The sequence below is a fragment of the Rhinopithecus bieti genome, unplaced genomic scaffold (genome assembly GCF_001698545.2).
Source record: "Rhinopithecus bieti isolate Rb0 unplaced genomic scaffold, ASM169854v2 scaffold_35950, whole genome shotgun sequence".
NCBI classification, from domain to species: domain Eukaryota; kingdom Metazoa; phylum Chordata; class Mammalia; order Primates; family Cercopithecidae; genus Rhinopithecus; species Rhinopithecus bieti.
Genome location: NW_016815506.1, coordinates 606699 through 627011, shown reverse-complemented (window position 1 = coordinate 627011; position 20313 = coordinate 606699). Strand labels below are relative to the sequence as shown.

At 46.9% G+C, this 20313-nt stretch overlaps 1 protein-coding gene across 10 annotated transcripts in view; it reads left to right on the top strand.

Moving 5' to 3' along the window:
• The window catches only part of RNF41 (ring finger protein 41), a 23298-nt gene extending 6019 nt beyond the window's left edge, over positions 1-17279 (top strand). For 4 of the 10 annotated variants that reach the window (XM_017853251.1, XM_017853256.1, XM_017853252.1 and 1 more), the window contains exons 2-6: positions 6049-6161; positions 10852-11123; positions 13127-13262; positions 13676-13779; positions 14943-17279. In XM_017853251.1, coding sequence (XP_017708740.1) covers positions 6072-6161; positions 10852-11123; positions 13127-13262; positions 13676-13779; positions 14943-15294 — 954 coding nt within the window. In that variant the 5' untranslated portion in view covers positions 6049-6071 and the 3' untranslated portion in view covers positions 15295-17279. Of the gene's footprint in view, positions 1-1350; positions 1419-5524; positions 5551-6046; positions 6162-6996; positions 7140-10851; positions 11124-13126; positions 13263-13675; positions 13780-14942 lie in introns of those variants that run through there. The other 6 variants (XM_017853253.1, XM_017853255.1, XM_017853258.1 and 3 more) reach the window with 6 other exon arrangements.
• Positions 17280-20313: the final 3034 nt, after the last annotated feature.

Here is a 20313-nt window from a genome sequence, read left to right as displayed (position 1 = left end):
TTTTTTTTTTGAGGCGGAGTCTCGCTCTGTCGCCCGGACTAGAGTGCAGTGGCCGGATCTCAGCTCACTGCAAGCTCCACCTCCCAGGTTTACGCCATTCTCCTGCCTCAGCCTCCCGAGTAGCTGGGACTACAGGCACCCGCCACCTCACCCGGCTAGTTTTTGTATTTTTAGTAGAGACGGGGTTTCACCGTGTTAGCCAGGATGGTCTCGAACTCCTGACCTTGTGATCCGCCCATCTCGGCCTCCCAAAGTGCTGGGATTACAGGCTTGAGCCACCGCGCCCGGCCCGCATCCTTGTTTATTTCCTTAGGATAAGTTACTGGAAGTAAGATTGCTAGGTAGAAAAGTATATGCTTTTTTAGGACAGTTTGTGGTTTTTATTATGAGTTAATTTGATCAACATTTTCTGGCAAGAGTACATTTTTTCCCCAGACATGTTATATGTGTGTCAGTACATGACATGTTATATTTGTATATGTTATATGACATATGACATGTATAGTGTATAAAACATAAAGTAGATATTCTTTTTTTTTTTTTTTTTGGAGACAAAGTCTCGCTCTGTCACCCAGGCTGGAGTGCAATGACACGATCTTGGCTCACTGCAACCTCTGCCTTTTGGGTTCAAGCAATTCTCCTGCCTCAGCCTCTTGAGTAGCTGGGATTACAGGTGCCCACCACCATGCCCAGCTAATTTTTGTATTTTTAGTACAGATGGGGTTTCACCATCTTGGTCAAACTGGTCTTGAACTCCTGACCTCAGGTGATCCACCCGCCTTGGCCTCCCAAAGTGCTGGGATTACAGGCATGAGCTACCACACCTGGCCTGAGTGGATATTATTTTTTGTTTTAACCTTAAATCTGTCTTTCACAGTTTAATTATAGATTTGTTTACTAATTTGAATAGTGAATACACACACACACACACAGAAAACCTTTTTCAAAGGTGCAAAGGGATAATTAGAGAAATTAAAAATTCCCTCCTATCCTTGTTTCTTTGTACCTCCCATCCTTGTTTCTTTGCACCTCCTCCTTTTTTTTTTTTTTTTTTTTTTTTTTTGGAGATGGAGTCTCGCTCTGTCACCCAGACTGGAGTTCAGTGGCCGGATCTCAGCTCACTGCAAGCTCCGCCTCCTGGGTTTACGCCATTCTCCTGCCTCAGCCTCCCGAGTAGCTGGGACTACAGGCGCCCGCCACGTCGCCCGGCTAGTTTTTTGTATTTTTTAGTAGAGACGGGGTTTCACCGTGTTCGCCAGGATGGTCTTGATCTCCTGACCTCGTGATCCGCCCGTCTCGGCCTCCCAAAGTGCTGGGATTACAGGCTTGAGCCACCGCGCCCGGCCCTGCACCTCCTCTTTAGCAGCAAACACTGTTGGCAGTTTTCTGTTTATCCTTCTGGAGAGTTCCATGCACATGTAAGCATACACACCTACATGTTGTTTTTCGTATTTGTGGTAGTGTACTTTACATATACTATTCTGTATCTTAGCTTTTTTCCCTTAATAGTATATCTTGGAATTTTTCCATACCTGGTGCATTTTAAGGGCAGCAAGGATTTTTTTTCTCTGATTAATTTTATAGCTATTATAGATAAAAACAAATTACAATTTATATAATTGAGGTAAATATTATAAAGTCAGCAGTTTAATGGATGAATTGTGGATATTTGGGGATATTTTTGCTCTCAGGTAATAGCTATCTCAGCCAACTCCTCCTCTTGACCTTTTATCTTGCCCCTTTCCCTTCTTCCCAGCCCTTTGTATTTGTCTGGACTATGAAAGTAGCAGTAGCTGTCACCTACAATAGCGCTAAGCAGTCTGAGGTTGCATTAATTTAAGTAGCGAAGAAAAGTTGTGTCCATATTGATCAGTCCACATGTAGAACTGTAGGCACCCTGTTTTATCTTTTTTTTTTTTGAAACAGAGTCTCGCTCTGTCGGCCAGGCTGGAGTGCAGTGGCATGATCTTGGCTCACTGCAACTTCTGCCTCCCAGGCTCAAGCAATTCTCCTGCCTCAATCTCCTGAGTAGCTGGGATTACAGGCATGTGCCACCATGCCCGGCTAATTTTTGTATTTTTAGTAGAGATGGGATTTCATCATGTTGGCCAGGCTGGTCTCAAACTCCTGACCTCAGGTAATCCACCTGCCTTGGCCTCCCGAAGTGCTGGGAGTACAGGCATGAGCCACTGCGCCTGGCCTTTTTTTTTTTTTTTAGATAGAATTTCACTCTTGTTGCCCAGGCTGGAGTGCAATGGCATGATCTCAGCTCACTGAAACCTCCGCCTCCCAGGTTCAATCAATTCTCCTGTCTCAGCCTCCTGAATAGCTGGGATTGTAGGCATGTGCCACCACACCCGGCTAATTTTGTAATTTTAGTAGAGACAGGGTTTCTCCATGTTGGCCAGGCTGGTTTCGAACTCTTGACCTCAGGTAATCTGCCTACCTCAGCACTGCACCCAGCTGTTGTTGTTTTTTGAGTCAGAGTCTCACTTTGTCCCCCAGGCTGGAGTGCAGTGGTGCAATCTTGGCTCACTGCAACTTCCGCCTCCTGAGTTCAAGTGATTCTCCTGTCTCAGCCTCCCAAGTAGCTGGGATTTCAGGCACGTGACACCACTCCTGGCTAATTTTTGTATTTTTAATAGAGACAGGGTTTCACAATGTTTGCCAGGCTGGTCTTGAACTCCTGACCTCAGGTGATCCGCCCGCCTCAGCCTCTCAAAGTGCTGGGATTAGAGGCATGAGCCACTGCTCCCGGCCTGATTTTTACAAGTTTATCAGTATGATTTTTTGAAAACCTGTCTCTGGACCTCTGACCTCTGTTTACCATTTTCCCTTCCTTCCTGCTTTAGAATTATCTCATTTTTGTTTAAGGTAATTCCTTATCTCCCTACTGCTACCTCAGTGACCAGATTCTCTCCTGTCTTTATCTTTCCCTCTTCCCCTGTACTTTCCTCTTGGTACATAAAGACACTTAAGCCTTTCTCACCATAAGGAAAAACACCCCCACCCAACCCACTTTCTCAGTTTCCTTTCCCCCTCTAGCTAGTTCAATTTCCCTTCCTTTGAAATTAGGCTTTTGAGTGCTGGCTTCAGCATCACATATACTAAAATTGGAATGATAAAGAGATTAGTAGGGCCCCTGTGCAAGGATGACATGAAAATTTGTGAAGTGTTCCGTATTTTTCCTGTGGCCACACAAGGTCTTAGCACAAGCCAACACTTTACCACCACGAGGGCCAGCAGCTTCTTCTAGGTGCAGGACCCTTACCCTGAGTCTGCCCAAATAAACTCGTTGAGAATGCTCACCCACCAAAAAATCAAGCTTTTGACAGAGTTGTGTCTTTGGTCCCTGTCTCTCCAACTTACCTCTTGTTCACTTTGTGCCACTGAAGTCTGGCTTCACTTTCAGTGCTACACTAAAACTACCCTCCACAACTCCCAGCTCCATGGAACTGCTTTACTGTGGTATCCACCGTCCCACATCCCAGCAATTCTTTGTTTTCTTTATCTGATTTGTCTGTTTGTAGCTTTCGACAGTTGTCTTCCCTTCTGTAAGTTCTCCAACCCCTTGACAACTTTTTTTTTTTTTGAGACAGAGTCTTACTCTGTTGCCCAGGCTGGAGTGCAGTGGCACTATCTCTACTCACTGCAAGCTCCGCCTCCTGAGTTCACGCCATTCTCCTGCCTCAGCCTCCCAAGTAGCTGGGACTATAGGCACCTGCCACCACGCCCGGCTAATTTTTTGTATTTTTAGTAGAGACCGGTTTCACCATGTTAGCCAGGATGGTCTCTATCTCCTGACCTCGTGCTCTACCCGCCTCCGCCTCCCAAAGTGCTGGGATTACAGGCGTGAGCCACTGCGCCCGGCCAGTTGTTTAGTGACCTCTTCTTTGGGTTTGACCTTTGGGAATCCAAAGAAGGAGCATGGCACCATCGCTGCTGTTTGAGTCCTTGCTCTTTTGGACCTCACTCTTCTTTTTTTTTTTTTTTTCTTTTTTTCTTTTGAGACGGAGTCTTGCTCTGTCACCGGGCTAGAATGCAGTGGCGTAATCTCAGCTCATTGCAACCTCCACCTCCTGGGTTCAAGTGATTCTCCTGCCTCAGCCTCCTGAGTAGCTGGGACTACAGGTGTGCACCACCACACCCAGCTAATTTTTATGTTTTTAGTAGAGATGGGGTTTCACCATGTTGGCCAGGATGGTCTTGATCTCTTGACATCGTGATCCATCTGCCTTGGCCTCCCAAAGTGCTGGGATTAAAGGCATGAGCCACCATGCCCGGCCTCTTTTCTTCTTCTTCTTTTTTTTTTTTTTTTTTTTTTTGAGACGGAATCTCACTTTGTCGCGTCCCAGGCTGGAGCACAGTGGCCGGATCTCAGCTCACTGCAAGCTCCGCCTCCCTGGTTTACGCCATTCTCCTGCCTCAGCCTCCCGAGTAGCTGGGACTACAGGCGCCCGCCACCTCGCGCCACCTCGCGCCACCTTGCCCGGCTAGTTTTTTTGTATTTTTTAGTAGAGACGTGGTTTCTCCGTCTTAACCAGGATGGTCTCGATCTCCTGACCTCGTGATCCGCCCGTCTCGGCCTCCCAAAGTGCTGGGATTACAGGCTTGAGCCACCGCGCCCGGCCCCCTCTCTTCTTCTTTATCCCCATTACCACCACCACCTGAGTTCAGACTCACTGTCACTCTCTGACTTAGATGTTCTTCCATTTCTCCCCTGCTAACATACTGATTCTAAAATGGAACTATTATCACATTCTTTTTTAAGTCCTTCAGTGGCTCTCTCATACCCTTCAGAATAAAGTCCAAACTCCTCAGAGACTTTTCACAGCATGGCCCTTGCTTACCTCTCCAGCCTTGTCTCTTAACAGGCCCTCCCTCCCACCTCTGTCAGCTTTTTCTTGAATCACTTGAAATTCTCTGAACCTATCGTATGCCCTCTTCTGGGCATTTGGATGTGCTATTTTATGTGCCCTTTTATATGTGAGGTCGAACTCCCAACCTTAGGTAATCCGCCTACCTCGGCCTCCCAAAGTGCTGGGATTACACTAATGCCCTGCTCCCCCAACATTGAGCTAACTCTTGCCCTACAGGACACATTTCTGGTGACACCCAGTCCTGGAAAACTTATAAAAACCACCCTCTGCTTTCAGCCTGGGTTAGGTATTCATGTCTCTTGTCCTCATAAGGTCCTGTGTCTCCTCTGAGTATTTATCACTTTATATTTTAAATGTGTGCTTACATAATGTCTTCCCCATTAGAATTACATGTCTTTTCTTTTTTTTTAAAGACAGAGTCTCACTCTGTCATCTAGGCTAGAGAGCTATAGCATAATCTCGGCTCACTGCAACCTCCGCCTCCCGGTTTCAAGTGACTCTTGTGCCTCAACCTTCCAAGTAGCTGGGATTACAGATGTGCATCACCACGCCCAGCTAATTTTTGTATTTTTAGTAGAGATGGGTTTTCATCATGTTGGCCAGGCTGGTCTTGAACTCCTGACCTCAGGTTATCTGCCTGCCCTGGCCTCCCAAAGTGCTGGGATTACAGGTGTGAGCCACTGTGCCTCAGAATTAAATTTCTTGAAGGCTGGGCGTGGTGGCTCACGCCTGTAATCCCAGCACTTTGGGAGGCCGAGGCGGGCGGGTCACGAGGTCAGGAGATCGAGACCATCCTGGCTAACACGGTGAAACCCCGTCTCTACTAAAAATACAAAAAATTAGCCAGGCGTGGTGGCGGGCGCCTGCAGTCCCAGCTACTCGGGAGGCTGAGGCAGGAAAATGGCGTGAACCCAGGAGGTGGAGCTTGCGGTGAGCCGAGATCGCGCTACTGCACTCCAGCCTGGGTGACAGAGTGAGACTCCGTCTCAAAAAAAAAAAAAGATTTAAATTTCTTGAGTCAGCTTCCACCAAGCCAAATGACTGCTGCATAGTAGACTCCCAATAAATATTTGTCGGATAAATGAATGGATCTTGACAATGAGTTTATGTTTGTCACATATTTGTAGGCTTCTTCTGAACTGGCCTCTGTTTGCTGTTGTCCTTTCAGGACCTGGGTTTCAGTGATGAGACATGGGGTATGATGTAACCCGTTTCCAGGGGGATGTTGACGAAGATCTTATCTGCCCTATTTGCAGTGGAGTCTTGGAGGAGCCAGTACAGGTGAGTTGCTCTGATGGCAGGTTTGGTAGAGCAACAGGTAGCAGTGGAAATAGTAGAAAATATTCATGGGCAGGGGGACCCATGGGGAAGTCACTGTGTTTTTCTCTCCACCCCCACCCAATGGAGGTTTAGGTCAAAGGAGTAATGGTGACTACAAGAATAAGGCTTTCCAGAATCAATCTAGAGGTGGATGCCACAGATATCCAGTGGTTCAGATTTTTTTCTGAGGTCACTCTGAAAGATTTCTCCTGTAAAATGGTCAGCTGCTTGTTTCTGTCTTGTGATAGTAGCTGGGTAGCTTCCTTTCCTCTACAGGAACTCTTACTAGGTTCCATCTTCCTGTCCATGATTGAACTTCTGGACTCCTAATAAGTTCTCTCTGCATTTTTATGATGTCGTGCTTCAGGTAATCAGCCAGTCTCCCTGCAGGCCTTTTCTACCTGCCTACTATCTAACAAATAGGAAGGCCGGCCGCAGTGGCTCATGCTTGTAATCCCAGCACTTTGGGCCAAGGTCGGTGGATCACGAGGTCAAGAGCCAGCCTGGCCAACATGGTGAAACCCCGTCTCTACTAAAAATACAAAAATTAGCCGGGCGTGGTGGTACATGCCTGTAGTCCCAGCTACTCAGGAGGCTGAGCCAGGAGAATCACTTGAACCCAGGAGTAGGAGGTTGCAGTGAGCCGAGATTGCGCCACTGCACTCCAGCCTGGGTGACAGAGTGAGTGAGACTCCATCTCAAAAAAAAAACCAAAAAAACAAAAAAACAAAACAGCAAATAGGAAGTGGGGAACTGTATGTACTGACCTATTTTTTTCCTGGGATCTACTGAAAAGACCAGCTTTTGATGCAGCCATGCACTCTGCATTTTGATGTGAAAGCTGTCACCTTCAATAGGTCATTTCTCTGCCAGCCTTGCCAGACCAGAGTCAGTTGCATCATCCTGGGGCAAGTATGAGGAGAAGCTCACGATTACCAGGCAAGTACAATGAGTGAGGTGAATCCTTAAGAGTTGTATTCTCGGGACAGCATCCTCGAGGATCCTTATTGCCCTCATTCTGTAAATACCAATTAATCCTTTCTCACTCCTGGCTATCTAGAGATTATCACATTTTCCAAACCAGGAAACTAGGCAATGAGGTTTCATGGCCCTTCATGGCTCAAGGGGAGCTTACCTAACTCCTAGGGGCTCCCCTTGAGCCTTTGAGTTTATTTTTTCTCCCAGTATTCTAAAAGGAGTACTGATGCCTTGAACTGAATAAAATTCAGACTGCATTCCAATGGCAACCAGCTCTGGACCTGTCTTCTTTCTAGGCCTTTGCAATCTGCTGCCATTAGAGGCATATTAGATGGGTGTGGAGCAAGTCATCAAGTAGTAGTGTCAGGAGGTCACAGGGTGTGTCAGGTTCCCTCCTCACCCTAGCAGGGCCTTGTCTGTTTTCTGGCACTATCATTTTAGGCAAGTCATTTACGGAAAGGTGAGTCGTAGTTGGTGACAGTCTAGTCAGAAGCCACCCATCTACCTCCAGGCTTTACCTTCTGAGGAGCAGAGCAGGCAACCCTCATGATGCCAGGTTCCCGGACACATTTCTAAGGTTAGAAGGCTCCTGCTAGGGATGCTGATTTCCCCACATCATAATTATTTGTTCTTTGAATAGGTGAAAAATGAACATAATTCAGAAATCAAAATAGTATAAAAAGGTATACAGTGAGAATTCTCACTTCTGTCCTTATTAGTGTCTACCTAATTCCCCCACAGATAACTATTTTTATTAGTTTTTTTGGTATCCTTCCAGTGAGTATTAAGGCAGATACAAGCAAATATGAATAGATGTCTGCATATATATGTATTTGTATATGCATATGTATATATGAATGTATCTGTGTTTTTTCACACCTCCTGTTCTTTGTTACACAAAAGGTAGCACATTATGCTTATGCAGGGGTGGCAGGTTTAGCTGGAATGGTTATAAAGAAGTTGGCAGGCCGGGCACGGTGGCTCACGCTTGTGATCCCAGCACTCTGGGAGGCTGAGGCAGGTGGGTCACTTGAGGTCAGAAGTTCGAGACAAGCTGGCCAACATGGTGAAATCCCGTCTTTACTAAAAATACAAAAAAAAATTAGCTGGGTGGGGTAGGAGTAGCCTATAATCCCGGCTACTCGGAAGGCTGAGGCAGGAGAATCGCTTGAACCCAAAAGGCAGAGGTTGCAGTGACCCAAGATCACTCCACTGCACTCCAGCCTGGGCAACAGGAGCGAGACTGTCAAAAAAAAAAAAACTGTAATAGGAAACTAAAGTATTTTGTTTTGTTTTGAGACAGAATCTCGCTCTGTCACCCAAGCTGGAGTGCAATGGCGCAATCTTGGCTCACTGCAACTTCCGCCTCCCGGGTTCAAGCAATTCTCGTGCCTCAGCTTCCTGAGTAACTGGGATTACAGGGGCGCACCACCATATGTGGCTAATTTTTGTAATTTTAGTAGAGATGGGGTTTCACCATGTTGGCCAGTCTGGTCTCAAACTCCTGACCTCAAGTGAACTGCCTGCCTCAGCTTCCCAAAGTGCTGGGATCACAGGCATGAGCCACTGTGTCCGGCCTTATTTAGCTTTCTTTTTGTTTTGTTTTGGTTTTTTGAGACGGAGTCTCGCACTTTAGCCCAGGCTGGAGTGCAGTGGCATGATCTAGGCTCACTGCAAGCTCCACCTCCCAGGTTCATGCCATTCTCCTGCCTCAGCCTCCCAAGTAGCTGGGACTACAGGCGCCTGCCACCACGCCCGGCTACTTTTTTGTATTTTAGTAGAGACGGGGTTTCACTGTGTTAGCCAGGATGGTCTCAATTTCCTGACCTCGTGATCCGCCCGCCTCGGCCTTCCAAAGTGCTGGGATTACAGGCGTGAGCCGCCACGCGCTGGCCTAGCTTCTTTCTTCTTTTTTTTTTTTTTTTTTGAGACGGAGTCTCGCCTGTCCTCCCAGGCTGGAGTGCAGTGGCCAGAATCCAGCTCACTGCAAGCTCCCGCCCTCCGGGTTCACGCCATTCTCCTGCCTCAGCCTCCCGAGTAGCTGGGACTACAGCGCCCGCCACCACGCCGGCAGTTTTTTGTATTTTAGTAGAGACGGGGTTCACACCGGTAGCCAAGGATGGTCCTCGATCTCCTGACCTTGTGATCCGTACCGCCCGCCCGGCCTCCCAAATGCTGGGATTACAGGCTGAGCCACCCGTGCCCGGCTGGCTAGTTTCTTACATTGAATTTTTGCCAGTAAATATGTCCTCCTGCTCTCTAAATCTATCATCTGAATATCCTTCAGACCATATTAAGTTGGTCCTCTTCATAAATACCTGCCAGTGATTGGCTAGCCTGAAAAGACTTCACGCTCCTCTGACATTTGGCAATTATTAATGTATGCAATCCAGATGCAATTAATAATTGGCTGCCTTGTGTCATCGTCCTATGTCCTGGAAATCATTTATATCTCTTTTTTTTTTTTTTTTTTTTTTTTTGAGACGGAAGTCTCGCTCTGCACCCAAGCTGAGTGCACGCCAGATCTCAGCTCACTGCAAGCTCCGCCTCGCCGGGTTCACACCATTCTCCCTGCCCTCAGCCTCCGAGTAGCTGGGACTACAGACGCCCACTACCTCAGCCGCTAGTTTTTTTTTTTTTTTTGTATTTTTTTAGTAGAAGACGGGTTCAGCCGTGTTGCCCAGGATGGCCTCATTTCCTACCTTGTGATCCGCCCGCTCGGCCCCCAAAGTGGCCTCCCAAAGTGCTGGGATTACAGGCTTGAGCCACCGCGCCCGGCCTATATCTCTTATTGTTATATAACTTTTTGTTTGTCTTGTTTCACAACTCATTTTTAATCTTGAGCACAGGGAACATAGATATATATTTTTTGAAACAGGTCCTGTCTTTGTCACCCAGGCTGGAGTGCAGTGGTGCAGTCTTGGTTCACTGCAACCTCTGCCTCCTGGGCTCAAGCCACCGTCCGTCCTCCCACCTCAGCCTTCTGGCTAGCTGGGACTATAGGCATGTGCTACCATGCCCGGCTAATTTTTTTTTTTTTTGAAATGGAGTCTTGTTCTGTTGCCCAGGCTGTTCTGTTGCCCAGGCTGGAGTGCAGTGGTGCAATCTTGGCTCACTGCAACCTCTACCTCCTGGGTTCAAGCAATTCTTCTGCCTTAGCCTCCTGAGTATCTGTGATTATAGGTGTGTGCCACCACCCCTGGCTGATTTTTTTGTATTTTTAGTAGAGACAGGGTTTCACCATGTTGGTCAGGCTGGTCTTGAACTCCTGACCTCGTGGTCCGCCTGCCTCAGCCTCCCAAAGTGCTGGGATTACAGGCATGAGCCACTGCGCCTGGCCTACGCCTGGCTAATTTTTGTAACTTTTGTAGAGATGGGGTTTTGTCATGTTGTCTGGGATGGTCTCAAACTCCTGAGGTCAAACAGTGTGCCTACCTTAGCCTCCCAAAGTGCTGGGATTACAGGCATGAGCCACCACGCCCAGCAGGAAACATATCTTGAGCCTGTCCCCTACAATGCCTTGCCCATAGTAGATCTATACTTTGCTTGACCCAACGGACCTCTTGCGGTAGAAGCTGCTCAAAGGCACGATTGGCTTTGTAGAGTTATCATATCCAGGCTCTTAGGTCCTGCTAATTCCATTATTCCCCTTTTGCCTTGTTCTGTCTTCTAGGCACCTCATTGTGAACATGCTTTCTGCAACGCCTGTATCACCCAGTGGTTCTCTCAGCAACAGACATGTCCAGTGGACCGTAGTGTTGTGACGGTCGCCCATCTGCGCCCAGTACCTCGGATCATGCGGAACATGTTGTCAAAGCTGCAGATTGCCTGTGACAACGCTGTGTTTGGCTGTAGTGCCGTTGTCCGGCTTGACAACCTCATGTCTCACCTCAGCGACTGTGAGCACAACCCGAAACGGCCTGTGACCTGTGAACAGGGCTGTGGGTGAGATCTGTTCCTTTCTTCTGCCCCACATGGATAAGGGCCATCTCATTTATGCCCCTATCGCTGGATGCCCTCCTCACTAGCTGAGGAGGTCTCTTAGGCATGTTGGCAAGGAGTATTCTTAGCCTCCTTGGCTCCCTGCTCTAAGATCTTAATTTCTTGCTGCTTTTCCAACTATAATCATTTTGCTCTTGCTTTAACAAAAGAAGGGGCACAGCAATTCATAAATTTGTATAATAACACTAAAGGTTGATTGACTCTATTCTTCCCTTTCAGTCCAATACTACTTTCTGTTTGTCATTTTGACTTCTGTAATTGCCAGCCTTCTCATATTTCCTCTTACCCTATTTTTTCTTTCTGTGGGTTATGAAATATTTGACTAAATGTTGATAGCTGAGGGGTGTGTTAGCTCACACCTGTAATCCTAGCACTTTGGGAGGCCAAAGTGGGCAGGTCACTTCAGGCCAGGAGTTCAAGACTAACCTGGCCAACATGGCAAAACCTTGTCTCTATTAAAAATACAAAAATTAGCCAGGTGTGGGGCCGGGTGTGGTGGCTCACACCTGTAATCCCAGCACTTTGGGAGGCCAAGGTGGGCAGATCACGAGGTCAGGAGATTGAGACCATCCTGGCTAACACAGTGAAACACCATCTCTGCAAAAATACAAAAAATTAGCCGGGCATGGTGGCAGGCGCCTGTAGGGGAAAGCTACTTGGGAGACTGAGGCAGGAGAATGGCATGAACCAGGGAGGAGGAGCTTGCAGTGAGCCGAGATCACGCCACTGCACTGTAGCCTGAGCAACAGAGCAAAACTCTGTCTCAAAAAAAAAAAAAAATTAGCCAGGTATGGTGGTGCACGCCTGTAATCCCAGCTACTCGGGAGGCTGAGGCATGAGAATCGCTTAAAACCAGGAGGTAGAGGTTGCAGTGAGCTGAGATCACACCATTGCACTCCAGCCTGGGCTGGACTCTGTTCCCCCTAACTAAGTAACTTAAGAAATAAAAAGAATGTTGATAGCTGGGGCTGTGAATATAGGGCTTCTCTGAAGGAAAAAGTGCACAGGCAGAATCTGCAGGAGGAAAAGGAGAGCTGTGCAGTAGATAAAAACAGTGTGTCAAAATAAATAGTCCCAGTGCGGTGACTCACGCCTGTAATCCCAGCACTTGGGAGGCTGAGGCGGATGGACCACATGAGGTCAGGAGTTCAAGACCAGTGTAGCCAACATGGTGAAACCCAGTCTCTACTAAAAATACAAAAATTAGCCAGGCGTGGTGGCAGGCACCTGTAATCCCAGCTGCTCGGGAGGCTGAGGCACAAGAATTGCTTGAACCCCATGAGGCAGAGGTTGCAGTGAGCTGAGACCGTGCTATTACACTCTAACCTGGGCAACAAGAGTGAAACCCGGTCTCAAAAATAAAAAGTAAAATAAGAGGCCAGGCACGGTGGCTCACGTCTGTAATCCCAGCACTTTGGGAGGCCAAGGCGGGGCGGATCACATGAGGCCAAGAGTTTGAGACCAGCCTGGCTAACATGGGGAAACCCGTTTCTACTAAAAATACAAAAAGTTAGCTGGGCATGGTGGTGCACGCCTGTAATCCCAGCTACCCGGGAGGCTAAGGCAGGAGAAATCGCTTGAACCTGGGAGGCAGAGGTTGCGCTGAGCTGAGATCCTGCCATTGCACTCCAGTTTGGGCAACAAGAGTGAAACTCCATGTCAAAAAAAAAAAAAAGATAAAAAATAAAATAAAATAAATATAAAAAGTAGATAAAACACTGTGTCTTGATTGGGGAAAGAAATTTAAGGAAAATAGACAGCAAAGGGGCAAGTAGGAAGCTTGGAAGAAGAAAGTGAAGGGAATGAACGAGGGAGGCCTGAAATGAATGTTAGAAATTTTGGGTAGGACAAAATCTACTCAGCAGTTATCTGCCACAGAATAGGCCATTTTCGTACATGTCCTGGTGATCACCCCTGTTCTGCTCTTTCCCCACCCTGGTCTGCAGCCTGGAGATGCCCAAAGATGAGCTGCCCAACCATAACTGCATTAAGCACCTGCGCTCAGTGGTACAGCAGCAGCAGACACGCATCGCAGAGCTGGAGAAGACGTCAGCTGAACACAAACACCAGCTGGCGGAGCAGGTAGGCCCCAAGACACGGGGGAGAACATATCCCTCATATGCAGATAACTGCCTGTCTGTGGGTAATAAAACCAGTTGTGAACACACAGACCTGTGCTTACACTTGTGAGCTTGGATGAGTGGCTATTCTGCCTGTGGCTTAGCAGGGAATCAGATTGGAACTCTCCTTGACTTTCCTTCATCCCATTCATAGCATTCATTCACCTAACAGTTATCAGATGCCTCCTCTGTGAAGGTACATTTTGTAAGTACTAAGGAGACAGCTGTGAGTGAGACAGTCCTATCCCTGTCTTCCTGAAGCTTACAAACTGGTTGTTCTTCAGATCTCTCAGTTGTCCTCATTCTCGGATAAACTTTTGTCTTTTTTCTGCTGTTTGCCTTAACCATTATTCCTGTTCTTCTTCTCCACAACAGAAGCGAGACATCCAGCTGCTAAAGGCATACATGCGTGCAATCCGCAGTGTCAACCCCAACCTTCAGAACCTGGAGGAGACAATTGAATACAACGAGATCCTAGAGTGAGTGTCACTCAGGACATGGAGTGATTCCACGTCCTGACAATAAGGCCTGAAAGGAGCTAAGAGCAGGAGAGTAGCAGAAGGAGGGCATTGGAGAGCTGGGCTGGGGGGTCACTGCTTCTCAGATATTGGCATTAAGGACAGGGGCAGAGGAGAAGAGGATAACCCTTAGCTCCACTACAGGATGTCTTATGCGTTTGGGTGGATGGAAGGGAAAGCCTACCCAAGGATGCACTTTATCCAGAATTAGGTGAGTACCCATGTACAAAGCTCTGTATTAAAGGCTGTGGAGTGCTAGGAGGGCCAAAAAGAAATAGAAGATAGGCCGGGCGTGGTGACTCACGCCTGTAATCCCAGCACTTTGGGAGGCCGAGGCGAGCAGATCACGAGGTCAGGAGATCGAGACCATCCTGGCTAACACAGTGAAACCCTGTCTCTACTGAAAAAAAAAAAAACAAAAAAATTAGCCGGGCATGGTGATGGGCGCCTGCAGTCCCAGCTACTCGGGAGGCTGAGGCAGGAGAATGGCGTGAACTCGGGAGGCGGAGCTTGCAGTGAGCTGAGATCGCGCCACTGCACTCCAGCCTGGGCAACACAGTGAGACTCCATCTCAAAAAAAAAAAAAAAAGAAATAGAAGATATTATCCCTGTCTTCAGGTAGCTTACAACCCAGAGAAGAGGAGGCAGAGTGCAAGTCCAGGAAAGTGATCTCTAAAATGCAGCAAAAACAAGTGAAGTATACAAGCGAAGTCTAAGATATTTTTCAGTTCTGGAGTCCTATACAGTTCATAGACTAAACTGTAAGTGTGAATCAATATATATAGGGCAAATAGTGCTGAGTGGGACATAGTATAGAGGAATAATTGTTTTATTCACTAAACATAGAGCACTAACTGTTAGGTGCTGTATGTGCTAAGTATTGGAATTTCAAAGAAAAGTAACAGGGACAGAGTGCAGACTCGTGGAATTTAATCTGGTAACGTTTGGTGACTCAGTTGGGACCAACTGGGGAAAGATTCGGGGTTTCTGAGCCAATCATAGAAGGAAAGAAGGAAGAATAGGTGAGCTGAGTGCAGAGTGGGTGGTTATTTCTATTAGCAGAAAAAGCCAATACAGAGAAAGGAGATGAGGTGGAATGACCATCTTTAACCACCTCCACACAGGTGGGTGAACTCCCTTCAGCCAGCAAGAGTGACCCGCTGGGGAGGGATGATCTCGACTCCTGATGCCGTGCTCCAGGCTGTAATCAAGCGCTCCCTGGTGGAGAGTGGCTGTCCTGCTTCTATTGTCAACGAGCTGATTGAAAATGCCCACGAGCGTAGCTGGCCCCAGGGTCTGGCCACACTAGAGACTAGACAGATGAACCGACGCTACTATGAGAACTACGTGGCCAAGCGCATCCCTGGCAAGCAGGCTGTTGTCGTGATGGCCTGTGAGAACCAGCATATGGGTGATGACATGGTGCAGGAGCCAGGCCTTGTCATGATATTTGCTCATGGCGTGGAAGAGATATAGGAGAACTCGACTGGCTATCAGGAAGAGATGGAAATCAGAAAATCCCATCACTCCAGCAGCTGGGACCTGAGTCCTCTCCACCATCCTTAATACTGTGGCTTATACCTGAGCCACACATCTCACTGCCCTTCTGGCACTGAAGGGCCCTGGGGTAGTTTGCTCAGCCTTTCAGGTGGGAAACCCAGATTTCCTCCCTTTGCCATATTCCCCTAAAATGTCTATAAATTACCAGTCTGGGTGGGAAAGCCCCCACCTCCATCCATTTTCCTGCTTAGGGTTCCTGGTTCCAGTTATTTTCAGAAAGCACAAAAGGATTCAATTTCCCTGGAGTGTCAGGACAGAGTAAGGAATCTCTAGTCGTTCCTCTCCTCCAAAACCAGGGAATCAGAGCAGGCAGGCCTGTTGACTCTAAGCAGCAGACATCCTGAAGAAATGGTAAGGGTGGCGCCAAATCTCTAGAAATAAGTAGTGAGGCCAGTAATTGGCCATCACTGATGGCCCTTAGGGAAAGATTGGACCTCTGTGCCAAGCAGTATCCCTGTTCAGTCCACCTTAACGGTGCAGGCACCCACTGGGTCTACCAGTATGCAGGTTGGGATACTGAAAATTTCCAGATGAGCTCTTCTTTCCTACAAGTTTTCATAATTAGGAAATGCCAGGGTTTAGGGTAGGGGTTAGTCTGTTGGGGTTGATGTGTTCAGCAAGAAGCTACTCCTAGCTTTTGCTAAAATATGGTCAGCACTGCCTCTTGTGGCACAGGCCATAATTGTTCCATAGAGCCCTCTCTAGCCCTGTGACTGTAGTTAGTTACTTTGATAATTTTCTTTGGCCATTGTTTATATTTCACAAACTCCACCTACTTCCCCTCCCCTTCCCCCCTTTTTTTTTAAGAATGGCCTGATCATGGCTATCTCAGCCACATTGTTGGCAATTTAATTTATTTACTTTTTTTTTTTTTTTTTTTTTTTTTTTTTAAGAAAGGAAAAAAGAAAAAAAATCAAACTTGAAACTTTTGATGTTCCTATTGTGGGGATTCTGGATGGGGTGGGACAGGGATGGGGGTGTGTTTTATATTTTTTCCTTTTCAGCACAACCTTTGGCTTTAATATAGGAAGAGCCAAGGGAGTCCTCGGCTGAACTTACAATATCTGCCCCAAACCTCTGTAGCCCCAAACCTCTGTAACCCCAACTGAAATGAGGAGCTTCCTCTATTCCTGTGAAGGATATGACAGTCCAGCATCGATGCCTGTGCCCTCTGGAAAAATTTCCTCCTAGCCCTTCCAGGGCCTCATCATAAAACTCTAGATTTAGAGTATTCATTTTGAAGGCAACCCCCCGCTTCCCCAAGTTTTCTTGGAGCTATATAGCTGGGTTCTAAGCTTCACCATGCAACTCAGAAATTTTATCTCTGTCTCTAAGTACAGGCTGTGCTGTGTCTCACCCACACCCCCCCGGGGACTTCAGTTCCATTTCAGGTTACCTGGGGCATACCTTGATCCCTAGAGTGACTGGCAGAGTAAGTAAGAGAAGGGGAGGGATAGTAGGTGTGATAATTTTCATATGGAGGTGGGAGTGTGGTTGGAGATAGAAAGTCTCCTCCCCACCATGTGATAGCTTCCTCTCAGAGTTTTATTCCAGGCTAGCTTACTGCAGGTCTGGGTAGTTGGATCATGGCTCCACTGGGATTGGGGTGGAGGAATACAGCTTGAGGGGAGTAGGGTTCCAGCTCCGGGACATTGTGCTCAGGAATTTGAAAACGCTGCTATACTTATTCTGGTTACTACATTTCTTCCACTCCCCTTTCCCCTTCCTGACTTACCAAGGCTCATACTGTCCTGTCCTTACCCTCAGATGGAGCCAGGAAGCTCAGTGAAAGGCTTCCCTACCCTTTGCACTAGTGTCTCTGCAGGTTGCTGGTTGTGTTGTATGTGCTGTTCCATGGTGTTGACTGCACTAATAATAAACCTTTTACTCAACTCTCTAAATTCTTCAACATTACTCCCTTTCCTGGGAAGGTTTCCCCTCTGCTTTTGCCTTTCTCTCACCTTAATTCCCCTTCTTCCTTCCTTTGTTACCTACCCTTATCTTAGCACTAACTTCTCTTTCAGGAGGATGTCTGAGAGTAGTGTGCACTTTGCAGCTCCTTTCCCGTGTACCCTCCTGCATTCTTCCCTCCTATGTCCTGTTCTGTAGCAGCCAAAGCTCTCTCTCTAGTGATCTGAACTGTGTGCTTCCCAGGGTCTGCCTTGATCCTAAATTCCATGTCTTCCCTGAGTGGTCCTGAGTTTTTGGGATAATTTCTACAGAAAATATGTATATATTGTTTTCCTTTGTCCCACAAGCAACTTTGCTTTAGAATCTAGAATTCCTTTGCAGGCAGAGAAGCCTCCACCCTCCAGTGTTTCCTAACTAAGAACATAAATGTAAGGAGGGAAATGTACTTGCAGAGGCTTCATAATTATTTACTTACAAAGATAGTCTTCATAGACCGGGCACGGTGGCTCACACCTGTAATCCCAACACTTTGGGAGGCCGAGGCAGGTGGATCATGAGGTCAGGAGATTGAGACCATCCTGGCTAACAAGGTGAAACCTCGTCTCTACTAAAAATATTAAAAAGCCGGGCATGGTGGCAGGCGCCTGTAGTCCCAGCTACTCAGGAGGCTGAAGCAGAATGGTGTGAACCTGGGAGGTGGAGCTTGCAGTGAGCCAAGATTGCGCCACTGCACTCCAGCCTGGGTGATAGAGCAAGACTTCGTCTCAAAAAAAAAACAAAAAACAGTCTTCATAAGTATTTGCCGCTACCTTTTCCCGTCATAAGAAAAAGGATAGCCAGGCATGGTGGACGCCCCTGTGATCCCAGCTCCTTGGAAGGCTGAGGCACAAGAATAGCTTGAACCTGGAAGGTGGAGGTTGCATTGAGCCAAGATTGCGCCACTGCACTCCAGCCTGGGTGACAGAGCAAGAGCCTGTCTCAGAAAAAAAAGAAAAAGAATATCTTTTCACCCTCCCAGAAATATGTTTTAAATTTGTTGAGCATTTATCATGCACCTAATGTAAACCTAATAGCACTCTAGATACTGTAGCGGCTTGAAAAAAAAAAAAAAAGCATTTCTGTGCTCACTGAGTCTGCATTCTATGCACACAAGGTATGATTATAAAATACTGATAGGCCGGGTGCGGTGGCTCAAGACTGTAATCCCAGCACTTTGGGAGGCTGAGACGGGCGGATCACGAGGTCAGGAGATTGAGACCATCCTGGCCAACACGGTGAAACCCCATCTCTACTAAATATACAAAAAATTAGCCAGGCGATGTGGCGGGCGTCTGTAGTCCCAGCTACTTGGGAGGCTGAGGCAGGAGAATGGCGTAAACCCGGCAGGCAGAGCTTGCAGTGAGCCGAGATCACGCCACTGCACTCCAGCCTGGGCGACAGAGCAAGACTCCGTCTCAGTAAAACAAAAAACAAAAACAAACAAACAAAAAATACTGATAAGCATGTCACAGTATAGAGCATAAGAGGCGATGTATGTATCCTAGTGACATTAGCAGTGCTTTTCTCCCCTTAAACTCCTTTAAAATTACTTTTAGAACTTGCTGCTCATGCTTGTGAATGTTATGAATGGTGTCATATTGTCTTTTTAGGGTAGATTCGATTTTTAGAAACAAATATTCATTGAATGTCTGCCCTATGAGATACTCACTAGAGTGAACATGAGGAGGCTTATGTAGCAAAATGGCACCTACCTGCAAATAACTTAGTCCCTAATGGAGATATATATATAACAAGGGATCATAAATGTGCTAAGTGGATTTACTAGTAATATGTGAGCCAAGGACGATAAAGCTCCTGATTCTGATGGGTATCAGGAAAGGCTTTTCAGGAAGTGTTATTTGTTCTAGGTCAGAGGTCAGCAAACTACAGGTTACAACCCCACTGCCTGCTTTTGTAAAAAACTTTATTGGAATACAGTTATGCCCATTTGTTTATATATTGTCTGTGGCTGCTTTCACATTACAACAGCAGGGTTAAGTAGCTGGAACAAAGCCTAAAATAGTTGGTCTTTTACAGAAAAAAATTGCCAACCTGTTCTAAACTTTTAAGGTCAGGAGAACTGGGGGAAGGAGGGAGTAGAAAGAACACTGTCACCCAGACTGGAGTGCAGTGGCAACATCATATAGCTCATTGTAGCCTCAAACTCCTGGGCTCTAGTGGTCTTCCCACTTCAGCTTCTGGAGTAGCTGGGGCTACTGCACCTAGCATTGTCTTAATTTGTTTTAATACTATTAAAAAAATTTTTTTTGTTTCATCTCTTTCAGTGACTTTGATATATTGTTTTTTTCTTTTCTTTTCTTTTTTTTTTGAGATAGGGTCTGGTTCTGTAGCCGAGGCTGGAGTGCAATGATGCAATTTTGGCTCACTGCAACCTCCACCACCACAGGCACGTGCCACCACACCGGGCTAATTTTTTGTATTTTTTGTAGAGATGGGGTTTCACCGTGTTGCCCAGGCTGGTCTGAAACTCCTGAGCTCAAGCAATCAACCTGCCTTGACCTCCCAAAGTGCTGGGATTACAAGTGTGAGCCACTACACCTGGCCTCATTGTCTTAATTTTTTACTTCAGTATATGCATTGGAAAAAATATTTTTTGATATTGCCTAAATAACAAGTGCTTACAATTAACAATGTATAATGAATAATCTAATACAAACCCATATTTACATTACCCTAATTGTCCCAAGAAAAGTTTTTTTTTTTGACACAGGATCTCACTCTGTCACCTAGGCTAGAGTGCAGTGGCACAATCATGACTCAACACAGCTCACTACAGCCTCGACCTCCTGCTGGGCTCAAGCACTCCTCCCATCTCAGCCTCCTAAGCAGCTGGGACCACAGATGTGCACCACCATGCCCAGCTGATTTGTTTCTTGTATAGTTTGTAGAGACAGGGTTTCACCATGTTACCCAGGTTGGTCTCAAACTCCTGAGCTCAAGTGATCTGCCCACCTCAGCCTCCCA